This window comes from Halichondria panicea, chromosome 7, assembly GCF_963675165.1.
Source record: "Halichondria panicea chromosome 7, odHalPani1.1, whole genome shotgun sequence".
Classification (NCBI taxonomy): domain Eukaryota; kingdom Metazoa; phylum Porifera; class Demospongiae; order Suberitida; family Halichondriidae; genus Halichondria; species Halichondria panicea.
Window position 1 is genome coordinate 1889048 of NC_087383.1, and position 20845 is coordinate 1909892.

Below are 20845 nucleotides of genomic sequence, written 5' to 3' on the forward strand. Positions count from 1 at the left end.
ATTGTATACTGTACAGGTATGTCTCTGAAATAGTCGTCTAACCCGTTTCTCTCTCTTTTGCAGGCTCTGACGCAGTCTCAGAGCGAGGTACTCTCCAATATTGTCCAGATGGTCAGGGGAGGTTTGAACAAAGAAGAGCAGCTTGTCTATATTAGCAGACACAGGTGTGGGTGTTTGAGGGTCCTCTGAGAAGAGCCCATCAACCAGCCGTTTGTAGCGAGGTTTGGGGCAGCAGAAGCACGTCGCCATAGTTAGATCTAGTTCTGTGTCTTGATTGATTGTAGACCTAGCATTTATTTGTAAAACGTAGAGCAGAGGTTTTTATGTAATATGTTGGCAACCCTGCGCTTTCTTCTGGGTTTCTCACCCGTATCGTTTGAGGTACCCCCGAACGAGTCGGGTAAGAACTCAGCTAGTTCGATAAATTCCCCATTTTCCGATTTTTTAGATAGTTTGTCGGGAATGGGGATGGCATTCTGGCCTACATTGACCGTATATGGAATAATGCTTGGTATCGTCGGTAATGTGGGGAGGCTCATGCGGGTTTGAGTACGGGGGGCACTAGTGGATACGAGGGGAACATGTGCTAGTGAGGTACTTGACATACCTGCCGTTCCGGTGCTGACAACAGGGCCTGAGGTGGGACTCCGTGGGGTACCCGAGCCGGAAGCAGAGATGGTTGGGATCGAGGGTGGGACTGATGGTGAGACTGATGAGGGGACGGCTGTGGGGTGGTGTTGTTGGACTGCTGCCTGAATCCGCTGGTCCATTGCGGTGATGATCGTTGGTAACACCGCGCCGAGGGCTGCCTGGACAGAATTGGCAATCATGGTGTTGAAAGTTGTCGGAGTTGTCGTCGGGTTGGTGGAACTGATGGGCGGTGTTCCAGTTGAGGATGTGCTCGAGGAGGTAGTGGTCATCTTCATATAGAGAATTATAGGATAGATCAGCAAGAGAAATCTTGAGAATTATGGGATAGACCCAGAAGAGAAGTTTTCTATTCTTTCACTGACTGCCTGACCACGTGTTTCTTGCGCATGCCCGTGTTGGTTGCAATTGGTACTCCATTATATTTCTGAGAGAGCTAGCTGCAAGGCACAGATTTATTTGCTGGAATGGCCACTAAAGAGCAGAACCAAGGTATAAAGACTGTCATGTTTCCTATAAAGGATAAACCCAATGATTGCTAAAGCATAAAACTCTCATTGGTGATTGCTAACCTTGTGTGCTTGCTTATCTATTCTCAGAGCTCACAATTGACGATCTGAAGACAGAAATGAAACTGACTGATGAGCAGCTCAATACAGCAATAAAGGAACCAGATCTACCCGAGTTAGCAGCATGTTTCGATAACACTGATGATTATCTTGAAAAGCTGGAGCTGTCGCCTGGACAGAAAACTGACGTCAGCGAAGTGAAGGCTAAAACACGTCTAAACCGCACTCAAGCCGGAATAAAACTTGCCCTAGAATACTGGCAGAACAAGAACCAACTACAAGCCACCTTCCAAGCTCTGCTACTCATCATACTCTCCCTGCTCAAAGGAGACGTTGCTGTTCAAGTGTGCAAGTACTTGTCTGACAAATGTGAGTCTGTTATGTGAGAGTGTGGTCATTGTGGTACCATACGTTGTGGGAGTGATTGCAACCAAATAAGGGACTTTCAACTTAATTGCTATTGTTACACATACAATTCTCTATTTACTATCACCAGGAATGGTACTCACCTATTGTTTTGTTTCTCCAGACTCCACCACCTCGTGTCCCCACTCTCAAGAGAGGGTCCTGCTGAACCACAAGCTGTCCTCGTACAGGGACTACCTACAAAGTCGCTACAGAGAACCAGACTCCACATCAGCCACACAATGGCCTCCCGTCTCAACAAACAAAGTCTTTAAACTGGCCATGATTCAGAAAGAGAAAATACAGAGAGGAAAAATCGACGATGAATTTGTTAAACTAACAATCACAGGAAAAATTGACGATATTTTACTTAAAAAAACTCCGGTTAACTTGACGAACATTTTCTCTGAGATTGGAGATAGAAGACACTTTGTGTTGATTGAAGGAGCTCCCGGCTCTGGCAAGAGCACCCTTGCTCTACACATTTGTCAGGAGTGGGCAAAGGGGAAACTGTTCCAAGAATTCGATATTGCAATCCTTGTCAGACTGAGAGATCCCCTCGTTAGAGAAGCCATTACAATTTCTGACTTACTTCCCTGCACAAACAAAGCGATGGCTAATGAAATAGAGACTGCAATTATGTCATTGTACGGCAAAGGTGTACTGTGGGTGCTGGACGGATGGGACGAACTTTCTTCTGACCTCCCTAGAGACTCAATCATCAACAAACTAATTCGACCAGGCACGTCACAAGAACGTCCGCTACACAAATCCACCATGATTATAACATCTCGACCATCATCTTCGGCTGAGCTCCACCCACTAGTCTCGTCCAGGGTGGAAGTGTTGGGGTTCAATCCACATGAACTAGAACAGTATTTCACTGAGTGTCTGAAAGGTGACTCACAAGCTGTGCAGACTCTACTGGAGAGAATTCGAGAGAACCCAGTGGTAGAAGGTAGCTGCTACCTCCCCCTCAATGCTTCCATTGTCGTTAATTGCTTCCTTTCTGACAACCACTCCCTCCCAACATCCAACCACGGGATATTCACATCAGTGGTCCAGAGCTCTCTCAAGAGATACCTCAAGGAGAAGTTGAGGAAGACCACTCCAGTGGGAGACATCACATCCCCAGACTCACTGCCCTCGGAAATCAGAACACAGACCGTACAAATGTGTCAACTTGCATATCATGGGATCGAACAAAATAAAGTGACATTTACTGACAGTGATTTGGCCGCACTTCACATTACGAAGGAGATTTCAAACGTTGGATTATTACAAACTGTTCCCAGCATCATTAGCGATGGTGATCTGGTTTACTACTGCTTTCTCCACCTGTCTATTCAAGAGCTACTAGCAGCAATCCACATCTCTCTCATGCCTCCCAAGCAACAAATTTCTGTATTCCAGAAGCTCTTCGGGAATCCTCGATTCAGTGCAGTCTTCCAGTTTTATGCTGGTATCACCAAACTGAGTACTAGTAGACCAATCCTCAGCTTGCTACCTCGATTCTTGTGTCCAGTTCCAGCCACTGTTTTTGATCTGGTCAGAAAGGTTGTCAAAAATGAGAAAGAGAAAAAGTATGGTGAGCCGAAGTCCCTTTTGTTGTCCCTCATCAATTGTTTGTACGAAGCTGAAGACTCGCAACTGTGTTTGTTTGTGGCTAATCTTCTTAATCACAATCTACATCTTTATCGCACTACAATGAATCCTATCGACTGCCTCTCTGTTGGATATTTTGCATCAGTTTGTTCCAATAGCAGTAATGGATTCACACTTAGCCTCAGAAATTGCTCTATTGGTGACCAAGGCTGCAAATTTCTGGCCCGAGGACTCTCCAAGTGTCCGAACTCTAATAATGATATTCCTACAGAAGGGATACACATCGCTGAGATTATCGAGAACACTATTTCAATATCTGAATTGAATTTGTGTAATAATGCCATTGGCAACAGTGGACTTAGCACACTCTGTGAGGCCTTGTCAACTAACACATCATTAAAGACACTGAACCTGGCTAATTGCTCACTAACAATATCAGACGACAATGGAGCTGCCCTCTATCAACTTCTGAATACAAACAATTCCCTCGAATATCTTAGTTTGTCTCATAACACAGTGACTAGCTGTCGTCACATTGCTGCTGGACTTGCAGTTAATAAGACTCTGAGAACATTGAACTTGGGTAACTGTGAACTGACTGATCAGAGTATCGAGGAGCTATCAACTGGACTCATAAACAAGATTAAAGAACTGTTCATATGGGATAATGACTCAATAACAGAAGATGGAATGAAGACGCTTGCCAGACATCTAACCACCCACTGCTCTGAACTGACACGATTGTGGATACCCTCCCGCCTAAGATCCTGTATCAAGACAGTATTCATGGACGCTAACAAAGAGAGGAAGAGAAATGGACTACCCGAGATTGATGTTTGGTGTTAATATGTGGTAATTGTTGTTTACCCGAGATTAATTATGTTTATTAATTGATTGATTATTAATTGAGATTGATTGTTATTCATAATAATGAACAACACACAGACAATAGCATAGCAATAACAAGGGCTTCTCCTTGGTAACAATAACAGACACACAGACACACGCACACGCACACAGTCAGCTTTACCGTATCCCTCGTGCGGCTACGCCTCGAGGCATAACAAGGGCTTCTCCTGGTAATAATAATGATAAATGCTCACATGCACAGTAAATTGTCAATGAACACATGCAAGCAATTTGCTAGTGAAAATCCAATTTAACGCTGTGATGCCTTTTGTTCATATAATTATGAGGAAGATGAGCAGATTAACATTCACTTTGGCCCTTCCAACAATCTTCATGATTGCCAGGCCCTCGTATTGCAGCTGAAGGAGGTCCTGTGTGGGGAGAAGAGAGGGCAGTAAAACACTTTAACTGGTATAAGACAAAGAATGCATGTATTCTACATAACACAAAATCATATTAGTACTCCCTTTATTGCTCCCCTCACTTGGAAGACCTTCTCTATCTGCCTGCCCAGGAAACGACCAGACACCTCAAACTTGCTCACATCCACTGAAAACACAACATTTCTGAACCTGGGGGAGTGTTAACATAGCGCTCAACGTTACACATAGAGGCATAAAATAAGTCAATAGCCTCACACTGAAATAGATTAGTAGTAGAATCTGGACAAAGTATGTACAAGAGCAATAATATTAAGAGCACATGTCGATGATTATCATGTTGTTTGATCATAGTAGAGGGATTCCCAGAATAGTACATCAATGACAAGAGACATACGAAGCTCTTAACATCAATACCGTGACACACCAATGTATGCAGGAATTGAAAGCATAATTATATTCTATTTAGTATATAGACAGCCCGTATTAAAGATCTAAGCACACAACACAAGTATGTTAGTATCTGCTATGCACTCCAGTACGTAGGTGGAGACTCACATAGTGGGTGGGGCATATCTCCATGGACACTGATTGGTTTGATCACGTCAGAGTATGCGTCAATACCCAGCTATCTGTCCGGGGAGTCCACTGTCGATGCTCGCAGGAAGAACCCTCTGTGGGGGGGGGGGGGGGGAACAGTGAGAGTCATATTATGATTCAGTTCCGGGAATAAATGTCATAGAAAGTCACTAATTGACTCACATTTTTTCCAGCCGAGGTAAATATAGGTTACGTCTCTGTGGGGCATGGAAAAATTGATTGACTGAAATTGTGTATCAGGTTTTAAGCAACTAATAAGGATTATCACTTATTGAGCGCACAATCCATTCTACCCCCCGCCCACACACACCTGGTCAGTAGACAGCTGATTGCCTATCCACAACATCGAAGGATTTTATCGCAGCTATGTACTTCATTGTACAGCTGCAAGGGGAGTGACGTGTGATACAGTGTGATTCAATGAAAGTCAGTACAACACAGTTAGTGTATGTTCACCAAAGAGGTACATGAGATTGTTCTGACAAATCATTCTTGTACTCTCTAATACACTAACAGGGTTTCATCTAGGATAACAAGTTGGGGGGGGGGGGGGGGGAGATTTGGGAGTGCGTAAGCGCGTCACAAAATGTTTGGCTATATGCCCACTTTTGTTTAAATGATTACATCATGCTTAACTTAATGCTAATGTGATGACATGTAGTACTAATGTGATGATGTCATTAGTTATTAGATTCGCTAAATAATAACTTAGGTACTTTACTGGATACCCAATTGAAACAAAACTAAAATTCCTCACAATTCACCACAACCACAGACAAGTACTATCTATGAATTAGATTATTTTTACACCACAACTGTCAAAGATAAAAATCACAAATGTACATGTACCTAAGTCATTTTGAAACATACCTTGTAACTCCCCCCCCCCCTGTACGAGTTATATGTTTGTGTTAAGCACACTTAACAGTGTACTCTAAAAGCTACATTTTGATAGTAAAAACTTGGGTATGATGTAAACACTACTGACGTTTTGGCAGGATTAGTGGAACATATATTTATGGTCCATTCCCCCCTTAAGCCGTGGATATTTTAAACCACCTCGCTATTCTGGCCAAGCTTCACTGTGCCGGATTAACAAGAGTCTAGTGTACATGTATTAACGAGTGCTGCAAGCTGCGCTGTGCTAATGCCTCTCGTCATGTTTCGCTTTCTCTCAAACTATGAGAGTGTTAGAGAGGTGAAGAGGTAATTACATAATGTATTACTGTTGACAGAATTGAATTACAAATAGAATAGGAGAGGAGCTGAATGTAAACAGAAGCCTATCTGATGGCTTGATGAATAATCAATCTTCAAAGATAGAGCATGTTATTTATATGACCTGTAGCCAAACAGTGGGAGCAAACCTTTGTCAAAGGCACAATCTGTACAGAATAGTAATAGAGAATTTGGATCATGAGGCTTATATTCAGTAGTATTTGCACAAAGTAGAAAAGACTGGTGTTACATGCATCTATTGTTACCAGACTTGTGTACTCTATTGTTATCTATTCTATAATCATTGTCATGCTTGTGGCTTCTTACCAGAATCCCAAGAAAAAGTAGATCAGGATCTGGATTATCTCACATGTGGGGATGAGCGTGCATGCGTATTAAATCTACACAAGAATAATGGGTGTCTGCAAAGAGAACAAATGGCTACTATAGTCTATAGCTAATAACACCTCTTTTCTGGCTCTTAGCTAACAAAAAGCTAGCGCTTTAGTGCAAGGCTAACTTATAAGTTGAATAGAAATTTTGTGCGAACAGATGATTCTACGAAAGATTCTGAAGAGACTGCAACAGCCTTCAATGTGGGTCAAACTAGTCATAACTCGAGAAAGAAGCCTTAGTTTGCTAATCCACGAAACAAAATCCAAGAAAACGTGGCTAGAAGCCATAGAAGCTGTTAGTTTTTGTCGCATTGCAACCGTTGAGCAGTTACAGCTGGAATACACACACACACACACACACACACACACACACACAGTCAGCTTTACCGTATCCCTCGTGCGGCTACGCCTCAAGGCATAATTATACAGTATTCACCGAGTGCATACATGTACATGCAAAACTCACATCTGAGTTGCTGTTAGCCAGTTCCAATTCTCAGCCATGACACCCGGGTCCATGATTTGAGACCTCTCGAGCAGCTTCTCCTCCAACTCCCTCAGCAGGTCATCCTCTAGACATTGAATGGTCTCACTCTTCTCCTCAACCTGACAGGGGAACATCAATAAGTTGCTGCCAGGTGGAGAATACTCGACATACAACAGTGACGTGCATGTACACTCAACTACTGAAAATCTGGCAATGAAATTTAATGGTATTCTCCCACTTTGAAATAAAGGTCAGCTTAAAGTTGGACTGTAGTTAGCAAATAGTAGATCGATTTTGATTAAAGTCCAGTGAATATTCTAACCACTGCACATGTGTATCTCTCACCTCTGTGGGTGGTGTAGGAACGAGGGAGGCCCTCTGATACTGTCTAGAGGACTGGACTTCTTCTCACTGCCAATCTAGGAGGTATGAAAACAAACTAATGCATTTGGTAAAATCTACTCTCAAACAACATTGCACATTGACAGGTAAAGGGTTATTAAAGTAAAATATGAAAACATTCCTCCTCTCACCTCCTGCTCATTCAGGAACTTCATGAACCTGGTAGGAGTGAAGTGCACTTTGAAGGACTCGTCACATGATCTTGGAGCAAAAGATACGGACTTGGTTGAGGATTTGAGTGATGATAAAGTGAGAGAGGAGGTTGTGGGGGGAGGGGCCTCAGACCAGGACTGGTGGGACGTAGTGTCACGTGAGAGAAGACTCGGACACATGGTCCTCCGTCTGGACAGCTGCTGTGAGGAGAATGAGAATTGTAAGGCACTGGAATTGAACTGTGCACAAGCACGAAATACATGCACTATTTTATTCGTACCACATAACTAACTAAAAATGCTCACCAATAAAACACCACACACCACTTGGTGTACAACATTTTAACGAATCTAAAAGTATACAAATGAACATCTGCTCCTCTGCTCCTCTAGATAACCTGCCCAACCCTCCACATACACACTGGCTGGATCATGCATAAAGAAAATGGCATCTATTTTCACAGCGTTTGACCATCAAACGTATCAGAGAATAATCTCACACCCATATTGCTGATTTGCTTGAAATGCCCACCACTACCTTAGCAATGTACCAGCAAGGGGCTTTTGTTGTGAGCATCAATGGTAGGCCATGGCATTCAGTTGCTATTGATGAGTCACATGAAATGCAGGTACTCTCTGATAAGAAGATCTTAATTGGACTGTTTGTGTCTGAAATGGGAGGCTCACTACAACTTCATATCAGCTAAAGCCTACAAGGTGTTAGGGCCTTCTGAAAATATGATTTCTTCTACCAACTCGATCAAAACTATATAAGAAACAATTTTACTTTTCCCTAGTGAGATCTCAGCTCTCTCAACTCTGGCGACCAATTACTGCTCAAAGACATTTATTCTTAAAGTGATTGAGCTCACCTTTGGTAGCGCTGACTTATCACAGCTGTTGGTCCAATTCTCCAGAACTCTGAGCTTCCCCTCGAGGTGCAACTGCAAGTGACAGAAGATTTAAGTTGAGGTTGAGAAAAGAGTTTCATGCAATAAAGTTAGAAGACACTGAATAAGCAGATTACCAGATAAAGTACAGCATAATTATGTTCTGGACAGGAAATTGTCCGGGTATAATTGGAACAGATTTTTATAGCGCATGCGAAGTGTCCGGGAATAATTAGCATGCAGCTGCATACGAGTGAGCTAAGTTTAATAGAACAGGGTACGACTGAATAGTTGCACTATTATAGCTATCTAAAACTAGATACTCAAAGCTATCTAACTGCAGCACTCTAAGTATTACTGGCTGGTTATGACTGTAACTCAACTTTTCAAGGTATTGTCCGGACAAATGTAATATTAAAGCACAAGAGTGTCCGTTGTATTAGAACAACGAAAATTGGCAGGCAAGAGTGTCAGGGATAATTAGAAGTTTCTGAGGCGATAAATTAGAAGATATACGGTACCTCAGAAACAGACATGCAAGTTCGTTGTCTAAGGACATAATTATTGCAGTGCTTATAACTATGGCTAATACAAGGGTGCTCAGTTAAAGTCGACCATACATACTTGATCCATATTATACATGTACCCTGGGAGCAGTACAATAAGTCAAGAGCTCATAGTAAAAAAGAGAGAGTATCGAACGCATCGCTATCTTGCATCAGATATATTCCGAAAGTAACGTGACACCCTGTCTGAAACACGTCATCAATTAAATTGATCAGTTACAAAGCAGGAAGTTACGCTACTTTCCAAATACATCTTATGCTACGTTGGATACTCTCTCTCTCTTATTATGGGACTCTTGTTATTAGCGGCCTCTCAAAAAATTGGCTAAGAATAATTACATGTACACAGCTGTAGGTACACACTTGCCCAACCCACTCACCAGAGAGGACACCTTCGAGGTTAGGTAAATTTATGACCTCTAAAAGTAGCGACAGCTGCGTTGACAATTAATTTTTAATGCCGCGTCCTAAATGGAGGTAAATGTAGGCACACCCTAGTAAAGTAGTAAAGATTCTAACTCACTGGAAAATACGTTTTTAAGTGGCTATAGAAATCGAGGCAAGTAGACTGAGTAGAGTTACATATACCTCCAATTAGATGAGACCCTCTAAATAATGGACACCAGGTCTTCAACATGATTTTCAACCTCCAAAAGAAGCGATCTCTGGCTTCAATAAGTTTTAAAAAGTGTTGCTTTAATTAAAGGTCTTACGGTAATCACATTTCTTACTTGAATACGTCGGGTTCATTACTGACAGGCAGCATTCTCAGCCTCAAACTGTGCAAAGGAACAGAAAACATGATCCACGACGTACCTTACAAGGTAACATAAACCAAGAGATGAACCAGACAATCATCTATGGCTAATAAATTGACTCACCATCTTTCCATTGGGAGAATGCTGTAATACTTTAGCAATGGAGCCAGGTTTTGTCTCTAGCTCTAGCTAGCTCTGTGGGTGAAAACAATATGTCTTTGGTGGGTGTGGTGAATGTAAAAAGTGGGTGTATCTCAATCTTAGATATCTGAGATACACCCACTTTTTTTGCAAGTCATGCAAAAACAACAACACTCAATAATATATTTCAGAGAAATCTAGAGCTAGCTAGCTGCAAGGCACAGATTTATTAACTGGAATGGCCACTAAAGAGCAGAACCAAGGTATAAAGACTGTCATGTTTCCTATAAAGGATAAACCCAATGATTGCTAAAGCATAAAACCCTCATTGGTGATTGCTAACCTTGTGTGCTTGCTATCTATTTTCAGAGCTCACAATTGACGATCTGAAGACAGAAATGAAACTGACTGATGAGCAGCTCAATACAGTAATAAAGGAACCAGATCTACCCGAGTTAGCAGCATGTTTCGACAATGTTCACAAAGGCTATCTTGAAAAATTGGAGCTCTCACCTGGAGAGCAAACTGACGTGAGGACTAGAGCATATGTAGATGGCACTCTGGCAGGAATGTTGCTGTCTACTTAATTGCTATTGTTACACATACAATTCTCTATTAACTATCACCAGGAATGGTACTCACCTATTGTTTTGTTTCCCCAGACTCCACCACCTCGTGTCCTCCCTCCCGAGAGAGGGTCCTGCTGAACCACAAGCTGTCCTCGTACAGGGACTACCTACAAAGTCGCTACAGAATGCAAGTATCCACATCAGCCACACAATGGCCTCCCGTCCCAACAAAGACAATTTTCAAACTAGCCATGATTCAGAAGGAGGAAATACAGAGAGGAAGAATCGACGATGAATTTGTTAGGCTAACAATTACGGGGAAAATTGACGATATTTTACTTCAAAAAACTCCGTTTAACTTAACTAACATTTTCCCTGAGATTGAGGATACACGAAACTTTGTGTTGATTGAAGGAGCTCCCGGCTCTGGCAAGAGCACCCTTGCTCTACACATCTGTCAGGAGTGGGCAAAGGGGAAACTGTTCCAACAGTTCGATATTGCAATCCTGGTGAGACTGAGAGATCCCCTCGTTAGAGAAGCAAAAACAATAGAAGATCTTCTCCCTTGTAGGAATTCAACACTGGCATGCCAAATAGGGGCAACAATTATAATTAATTGATTGATTATTAATTGAGATTGATTGTTATTCATACAGTTTTGACAATTGATTTTAATTCTGCCATAATGCATTCAATGACAATTTAAATGCATAGAGAAAAGTAGTGAAGTATTATATACTAGTATATATAATTATGTTAGACACTATAAAAACAAATGTTGTTAATTAATTACAACTTGTTAATAGCACAGCAATAACAAAGGCTTCTCCTTGGTAACAATAACAGACACACAGACACACGCACACGCACACAGTCAGCTTTACCGTAGCCCTCGTGCGGCTACGCCTCGAGGCATAACAAGGGCTTCTCCTGGTAATAATGATAAATGCTCACATGCACAGTAAATTGTCAATGAACACAAAGCAATTTGCTAGTGAAAATCCAATTTAACGCTCTGATGCCTTTTGTTCATATAATTATGAGGAAGATGAGCAAATTAACCTTCACTTTAGCCCTCCCAAACATCTTCTAAACATCTTCATGATTGCCAGGCCCTCGTATTGCAGCTGAAGGAGGTCCTGTGTGGGGAGAAGAGAGGGCAGTGAAACACTTCAACTGGTATAAGACAAAGAATGCATGTATTCTACATAACACAAAATCATATTAGTACTCCCTTTATTGCTCCCCTCACCTGGAAGATCAGCTCCACCTTCTCTATCTGCCTGCCCAGGAAACGACCAGACACCTCAAACTTGCTCACATCCACTGACGTCATCTTAAACACAACATTTCTGAACCTGGGGGAGTGTTAACATAGCGCTCAACGTTACACATAGAGGCATAAAATAAGTCAATAGCCTCACACTGAAATAGATTAGTAGTAGAATCTGGACAAAGTACGTACAAGAGCAATAATATTAAGAGCAGATGTCGATGATTATCATGTTGTTTGATCATAGTAGAGGGATTCCCAGAATAGTACATCAATGACAAGAGACATACGAAGCTCTTAACATCAATACCGTGACACACCAATGTACGCAGGAATTGAAAGCATAATTATATTCTATTTAGTATATAGACAGCCCGTATTAAAGATCTAAGCACACAACACAAGTATGTTAGTATCTGCTATGCACTCTCCAGTACGTAGGTGGAGACTTACAGAATGGGTGGGGCATATCTCCATGGACACTGATGCAGATGATTTGTTTGATCACGTCAGAGTACGCGTCAATACCCAGCTATCTCTCCGGGGAGTCCACTGTCGATGCCCACAGGAAGAACCCTCTGTGGGGAGGGAACAGTGAGAGTCATATTATGATTCAGTTCCGGGAATAAATGTCATAGAAAGTCACTAATTGACTCACATTTTTTCCAGCCGAGGCAAATGGAGCACAGCTATAGGTTACGTCTCTGTGGGGCATGGAAAAATTGATTGACTGAAATTGTGTATCAGGTTTTAAGCAACTAATAAGGATTATCACTTATTGAGCGCACAATTCCCCGCCCACACACACCTGGTCAGTAGACAGCTGATTGCCTATCCACAACATTGAAGGATTTTATCGCAGCTATGTACTTCATTGTACAGCTGCAAGGGGAGTGACGTGTGATACAGTGTGATTCAATGAAAGTCAGTACAACACAGTTAGTGTATGTTTACCAAAGAGGTACATGAGATTGTTCTGACAAATCATTCTTGTACTCTCTAATACACTAACAGGGTTTCATCTAGGATAACAAGTTGGGGGGGGGATTTGGGAGTGCGTAAGCGCAAGTGTTTGGCTATGCCCACTTAAAAAAAGTTGATTTAATACTAATGTGATGATGTCATTATTCTACAAGATTTGGGGGGGGGAAGAACCACCCCCCCCCTACTAGATGAAACCCTGACTAACTGATACAGTACCAAAGATGCAACCTTTTACATGGCAAAATTAAAAACGGCCATTGTCAAAGTAATGTAGACGCAATCGGCATCATGTATAAATTGTGTATTTGGCCTGGCCTAAGCCATATTCAGTACATACTATATAGCAGGTCATTTTCGTAGGTTATAACATTCGAAACAAACAACGTCTACACACAGTAAGTGCAGTAGTAGTAGATCTAAGAGGTAGTCTAATGCTCAAGAATGATGGAACATCTTATATACATATAGTAGTCATCTGCAGAATTGTGTAGAGGAGATGTTTCACCATCTTTGAGCATTAGTTTACCTCTTAGATCTACTACTACTGCACTGCACTATACTGCACTTACTGTGTATATAGCTAGTAGGTATCTTCAAGACCAGCTAGCTCACTGACAGTTGACAAACTAATGCTCAAAGATGGTGGAACATCTCTACACAATTCTACTACTACTGCATGCACTTACTGTGTATATAGTAGGTATCTTCAAGACCAGCTAGCTCACTGATAGTTGACAAACACTAGCACTCTCTGGGACAAAAACCATTGTGTAGCTCTTACTTCAATATTTTACAAACTTCCTTTATTTAGAATAATAGCGCATGCATTGCAGAATGCAGAGGCTGCAAAATATGGTGGGCCGTTTGTTTCAAAATTCAAATGTTACATTTTCATTCAAATCACAATACATTCATTCAAGATGTGCAATTTTCATTCAAGAGTATTCAAGATTATTCATTCAAGATTCAAGATTTTGATGGATGCATAAACATGCATAATTTCAGATGACTTTAGCCACACTTTGTGGTTTTATTGCATGGTGTAGTTGTTTTAATTAACAGGAAATGGGGTTCACAATAATCAACTCCCTCCCTCAGTAGTGGTAAGGTGATTCCCAAACCAGAAACATGACATTGATTGACGAAAATTAACAAGAGGTCAGGGGTTCGTTGCCGACCTTCGAGTTTTGAGCATTAAGCAAAGGACATCTTATAAATGTTGTGTTTTAATGACTGTATATGCATGCATGGCATGCATATCTTGAATAATTATTGTCGACTTGAATGCATTAAAATCTTGAATGACAATTGCATGTCTTGAATGGTCAGTGGATCTTTGGATCAATTTAAATTTGTTTTGGGCAGAATTTCAAATCGATAGAAATTTATATATTTTTTGATTTTGAATATTTTGAAACTGCAAGAGTACATGCAAATGAGTGCATTCTATTTTCAATTCTTGAGGAAGAACTGGTCCTGAGTTTCGTGCAGAAAAAAGCAGTTTCATATTTTGCACCCACAGGGGTTAGCTTATAATGACCTTTGTACTCTAAGAAGCTGTGCACTTTATAGTCTGTTATAAAATCAGTATTATGTGCACCTAGCTTGTATGCGTACAGGTTATGTTAACAGTTGTATCCCACCCTGATTGACAATGACAATTACACCCCTGTCTGTATAGGTGTTCCAAGTACCATGGCCAATAGATGAGTGTTCCCAGCATACAGACGGTACTATACATATAATCATACAGTTGTTCGATTGCACACACACACACACAATAATATCATAATTTAATTGATCCTTCAACATTGAAATGTTTAATAATATTAATTATGTACAGTTAAGGAAGTACATTATTATATTATACATAGCAGAGTCGTGCAGTTGGCTAGCCTCGAGGAAGTGATTGGGATATCAAGGCTAGCAGTTGGCAAGGTTATAATTATTCTGGCTATATTTAGCATTGCATTGGAGCATGGCTTCTCAAGAGTACAAAGGTCATTTTAAGCAAACCCTGTGGATGCTATAAGCGCTAGTGATGGTCAAAAATTGAAAATGCTTTTTCTGCACGAAACTCAGGACCAATTCTTCCTCAAGAAATTAAAAGTAGAATGCACTCATTTGCATGTACTCTTGCAGTTTCAAAATATTCAAAATCAAAAAATATATAAATTTCTATCGATTTGAAATTCTGCCCAAAACAAATTTAAATTGATCCAAAGATCCACTAACCTTGAATGAATACTGTATATGCATCTTGAATGAATGTATTGTAATCTGAATGAAAATATAACATTAATTTTGAATTTTGAAACAAACGGCCCACCATACACCATAGAAAAAACACATTGATTTTACAATGTAAAAGGGTGGGCCAGCTCAGCACAATTCAAATAGCAATCAAAATTCCAGGCTCTTAAACGAATAGGACTATTATATCATTCAATGACAATTTAGAGAAAAGTAGCGAAGTACATAGTATGTTAGAACATTAGGTCGTTAATTAATCAATTGCAACGTGTCAATAGTACATGCAGATGATATAAATAATTGAAGAATGCTCACATGCAATTGTCAATGAATACATGCAATTTGTTAATGGCAATCCAATTTAACACTCTGAGGATTTTAAAAGTTCATGAGGAAGATGAGCAGATTAACATTCACTTTGGCCCTCCCAAACATCTTCATGATTGCCAGGTCCTCGTATTGCAGCTGAAGGAGGTCCTGTGTGGGGAGAAGAGAGGGCAGTGAAACACTTCAACTGGTGTATAAGACAAAGAATGCATTTATTTGTAAGACAAATGAATACATGTACTTACATACACCGTACAAGCATACCAACACTATACCTGACACGAGGCAGTAAACTTCTTGAACACTTTACGTACCTACCATCTACCTGTACACACACCCTCACCTGGAGGACCAGCTCCACCTTCTCTATCTGCCTGACGTGATCTCAAACACAACACTTCCGAACCTGAACCTGGGCGAGTAAGAAATAATGTTCACATAATTATAGCATAACGTTGCATCAAGGTCGTAGCAAGCGGTCAGGCTGGTCAGGTTTTGGCCTAACCACTTTAGCAGCTGGGTAGGTAATGGTCGTAAATATTGTAAGTGAAATGCGCATGCTGTTTTGGTGAGGAAAAGTGATGACCTTTTCCTAGGTAAAAAATTCACCACTGTATGCAAAGTTCCAATAGTAGAAAAACAGTTGACCTTTAATTGTTAGTTGGCCTGACCACTTTAAAGTTGCTTGCTATGCCCCTGCATGAAGATTGGGGCATAAAAATAAGTTAATAGCCTCACACTGGAGGAATTGTTAAAGTCTAGATTAGTAGTAGAGTCTGAGCTTCAGTCAAACAGTGGACAAAGTACGTACCAGAGCAATTAATGGCACATGTGATGATTATCATGTTGTTTAATAGAAGTATGCTAGTATAACGGCTATACTCTCACTCAAGTATACGGAGACTCACAGAGTGGGTGGAGCATATCTCCATGGACGCTGATGTATGGATGATTGGCTTGGTCACGTCAGAGTACTTGTTGATACCCAGCCTTCTGTCCAGGGGGTCCACTGTCGATGCTCGCAAGAACTCTCTGTGGGGGGTACAATGAGTGTATGTATATTCATACCCTCTGCATGGCAACCAAATAGTTAATGTGCAATTTAGATCATACGATACTTTAGTAGAAGGTAGAAACACACATGGCATCATCACATGACCATCATTCGTATATACACACTTTCAACTATTTGACTACAAATTCAGTTTTGGTTATCATATTTCTTATACCTAAACTTCTTGAAGGCGTCCGAGTGTACGGGTTCATTACTGACAGGGCAGCACTCTCAGCCTCAAACTGTGCAAAGGAACAGGAAAAACACGATAAACTCTTAAATCAACAGATATAACCAGACAATAATCATGGAAAGTTAACGATGCTGATTTGGCGTTTTTCACCAACAAATAATATCTAGTCCAGTACTAATTTAATGTACATAGATGCAGTGCATAATGTAGGCCATAATCTGTACAGGTATACTGTACCACTTTTATTACCTGTTGTTTGTAGCACTCGAGTATACACCATCGGCACACTGCTCTGCTCCAACTCCTCACAGCGATCCAGTGCCTTCTTGACCTCTTCCTTCATCACAAGTCTCTCAGACTGGGTAATAGATTGAATGGTGGTCATGTACACACACACAGGTATACAGATACAACCATCACAACATCGTGGTAGTGGTACAGTAGTTATATAATTGCAGGTACATGTAAGCACCGCGGGTGCTGATGCCTCGGTGGAGGTGCAAAGCTACATAACATAAAGCTACACACATTATCATGATGAATATTTTTGCATTTTTGCTGCATGCAAACTCAAATTGCATGGTGGTCGATCATGTACACACACACACACAGGTAATACAACCACCATGTGGTAGTGGTACAGCTGTTTGCTGACTGCATTACCACAAAACAACAAAATACCATACAATGTTGCTATGCAAACAACATGTGGTCCTAAGCAATGATGGCTTCTAGCACTTGTATGTTAAATGGGTACTTTTTGAGGTTTACAAAAATGGCTAATCTGCGAGACCCTTAAAAATTACCCGCTATAATGTGGCATCAATATTATAGTAAATGCTCTCACGATCTACTCTTGGTGGTATATATGGAAACTCACATACAAATTATGGTGAGGATCTGAAATGGAGAATGGGCGGGGACTAGCTTGCATATACCAGCAGATATGATATACATGTAGCTACTAACCGTTCACTGAATGTATGGAAAGCAGTGTGAAGGCTAAAGAAACTGTTAGTACGAAGTACTGCAAAGGACATCAAACAGTGCATGTACATAGTGGGACCATAAGCAGTGCGTGTACATAGTGGGACCATAAGCAGTGCATGTACATAGTGGGACCATAGGCAGTGCATGTACATAGTGGGACCATAAGCAGTGCATGTATATAGTGGGACCATAGGCAGTGAATGTACATAGTGGGACCATAAGCAGTGCATGTACATAGTGGGACCATAGGCAGTGCATGTACATAGTGGGACCATAGGCAGTGCATGTACATAGTGGGACCATAAGCAGTGCATGTACATAGTGGGACCATAGGCAGTGCATGTACACAGTGGGACCATAGGCAGTGCATGTACATAGTGGGACCATAGGCAGTGCATGTACATAGTGGGACCATAGGCAGTGCATGTACATAGTGGGACCATAAGCAGTGCATGTACATAGTGGGACCATAGGCAGTGCATGTACATAGTGGGACCATAGGCAGTGCATGTACATAGTGGGACCATAAGCAGTGCATGTACATAGTGGGACCATAGGCAGTGCATGTACACAGTGGGACCATAGGCAGTGCATGTACATAGTGGGACCATAGGCAGTGCATGTATATAGTGGGACCATAAGCAGTGCATGTACATAGTGGGACCATAAGCAGTGCATGTACATAGTGGGACCATAGGCAGTGCATGTACATAGTGGGACCATAAGCAGTGCATGTATATAGTGGGACCATAGGCAGTGAATGTACATAGTGGGACCATAAGCAGTGCATGTACATAGTGGGACCATAGGCAGTGCACGTACATAGTGGGACCATAGGCAGTGAATGTATATAGTGGGACCATAGGCAGTGCATGTACATAGTGGGACCATAGGCAGTGCATGTACATAGTGGGACCATAGGCAGTGCATGTACATAGTGGGACCATAGGCAGTGCATGTACATAGTGGGACCATAGGCAGTGCATGTACATAGTGGGACCATAGGCAGTGCATGTACATAGTGGGACCATAGGCAGTGCATGTACATAGTGGGACCATAAGCAGTGCATGTACATAGTGGGACCATAGGCAGTGCATGTACATAGTGGGACCATAGGCAGTGCATGTACATAGTGGGACCATAGGCAGTGCATGTACATAGTGGGACCATAGGCAGTGCATGTACATAGTGGGACCATAAGCAGTGCGTGTACATAGTGGGACCATAGGCAGTGCATGTACATAGTGGGACCATAGGCAGTGCATGTACATAGTGGGACCATAAGCAGTGCATGTACATAGTGGGACCATAAGCAGTGCATGTACATAGTGGGACCATAAGCAGTGCATGTACATAGTGGGACCATAGGCAGTGCATGTACATAGTGGGACCTTTACAGGTCAAATTGTTGTAAATATTACAACAAAGGAGCATGCTATCATAGATAGAGTAGAGAGGGATTGGAAATGGAAGTGATTCACGTGATGTTTTACAATGAAGTCTATGTAGTGGCTCTGGGACCATCCGTGTATCTCCTCATAACTCCCACAAAAGCCCGGGAAACTTATTGTGTCCAAAGCATACATCTCAGAGCTACCCCCATTACTGAATCACATGCCCCCTGATAGTAGGTATCAATTGGAAACAAAGAAAATATAATCTCGATTGTCGTGAAGTAGCTAGAGGTACACAGAGCGCTTTTTCATGCTTGTGTTCCTATAGTACCTTTGATATAGCTAAGGCTTTGTAACTAAATAGTGTCCTGTGTCCCAAATGGCCTCAAGTATTAGAGAAAGTTGATGTTTAGCAGAAGAACTGCTCGTGGACTTCTTACAGAGAGCAAAACAATTCTCATGAATTATTCATGTTTAGCCCTCGTGTTAAAAAAGTAAGCCTCGATTAAAACCGCGGAGATACACGGATGGTACTTCGAGGGTACTTCCGTTTCCAATCCCTCTTCTACTCTATCTATGATGCTATTAACTTGTCAATAATTATATTGATCAATGTTGATATTGGATTGTGTGGTAGATTGTGAGAGCTTTGAAGTACTGGTTTTGCTGAGCTGCTTGACACTTGAAACTGGATTGGCTCTGGAAGCACTGTGACTTTGTACTCTTTTTTTTTTTTTACAGGTGATCTTAACTGCTTATGTTCAGCCATTGTCTGTTGGCTACTGCTTCCATCTACACCACCTTTAAAGATGCTAAGTTTAATATTACTTTCTCCAGACACAACTCATCTTTTGTGTGTCCTACTGTGTCCCTTTACCAGTCAAATTGAAGGTATAGACCAGCTACAACTTTTAAAGGCCACACATACTTCCATCGAGGCAAGCAGCAGGGCTGGCTAGTGTGTGTGTGTGACGTGGGTGTGCACAATCATTGTCCCACGCCCATCTTCTAAGCTAGTCTGGCCACGCCCTCCGTGGCCCTCCCCAAAGAAGTCTTCATTGGGGGGCGGCGATCAAATCAAGCTAAGTTGGTGGGTTGGGCTGACCACAAATTCAAATTCAAACTAAAGTGATGACCCTTTTCCCGATTGAACGATTGACCGGTAAAGGGATAAGCAATGCATGTACATAGTGGGACCATAGGCAGTGCATGTACATAGTGGGACCATAGGCAGTGCAAAGGCAGTGCATGTACATAGTGCAGTGGGACCATAAGCAGTGCATGTACATAGTGGGACCATAAGCAGTGCATGTACATAGTGGGACCATAGGCAGTGCATGTACATAGTGGGACCATAAGCAGTGCATGTACATAGTGGGACCATACGCAGTGCATGTACATAGTGGGACCATAAGCAGTGCATGTACATAGTGGGACCATAGGCAGTGCATGTACATAGTGGGACCATAAGCAGTGCATGTACATAGTGGGACCATAGGCAGTGCATGTACATAGTGGGGCCATAAGCTCTGTAAACACACTAGAGGTCAATTTGAGTACCTTTTCTATTTTGCTTAAAAAAATGTTTTTTCAGGTGAGTTGAAGGTGTACAATGCAGTAAGGAACTAGACTGAATAGTTTTAAGCACAAAACCTCCAAATTGCACGTTAGACAATCATTCC

The 20845-nt window shown here is 41.6% G+C and overlaps 1 protein-coding gene and 2 long non-coding RNA genes across 4 annotated transcripts in view; 1 reads left to right on the forward strand and 2 right to left on the reverse strand.

The window, feature by feature from the left end:
* The window catches only part of LOC135339135 (NACHT, LRR and PYD domains-containing protein 5-like), a 28199-nt gene extending 24054 nt beyond the window's left edge, over positions 1–4145 (forward strand). Inside the window, exons 1-3 of one of the 2 annotated variants that reach the window (XM_064535273.1) lie at positions 624–1140; positions 1248–1586; positions 1747–4145. In XM_064535273.1, coding sequence (XP_064391343.1) covers positions 1116–1140; positions 1248–1586; positions 1747–4073 — 2691 coding nt within the window. In that variant the 5' untranslated portion in view covers positions 624–1115 and the 3' untranslated portion in view covers positions 4074–4145. Of the gene's footprint in view, positions 1–623; positions 1141–1247; positions 1587–1746 lie in introns of those variants that run through there. The other variant, XM_064535274.1, reaches the window with a different exon arrangement.
* The window catches only part of LOC135339247 (uncharacterized), a 72845-nt gene extending 56350 nt beyond the window's left edge, over positions 1–16495 (reverse strand). Inside the window, exons 1-2 of the long non-coding RNA XR_010395958.1 lie at positions 16440–16495; positions 15875–15943 (exon numbers count right to left, since the gene is read on the reverse strand). This is a non-coding gene — a long non-coding RNA (uncharacterized LOC135339247). The remainder of the gene's footprint in view (positions 1–15874; positions 15944–16439) is intronic.
* LOC135339211 (uncharacterized) lies at positions 4172–5316 on the reverse strand. The gene is made up of 3 exons (XR_010395910.1): positions 5279–5316; positions 5075–5190; positions 4172–4708 (listed from the first exon to the last, which is right to left on the reverse strand). It is a non-coding gene; the product is annotated as an uncharacterized LOC135339211 (long non-coding RNA).
* Positions 16496–20845: the final 4350 nt, after the last annotated feature.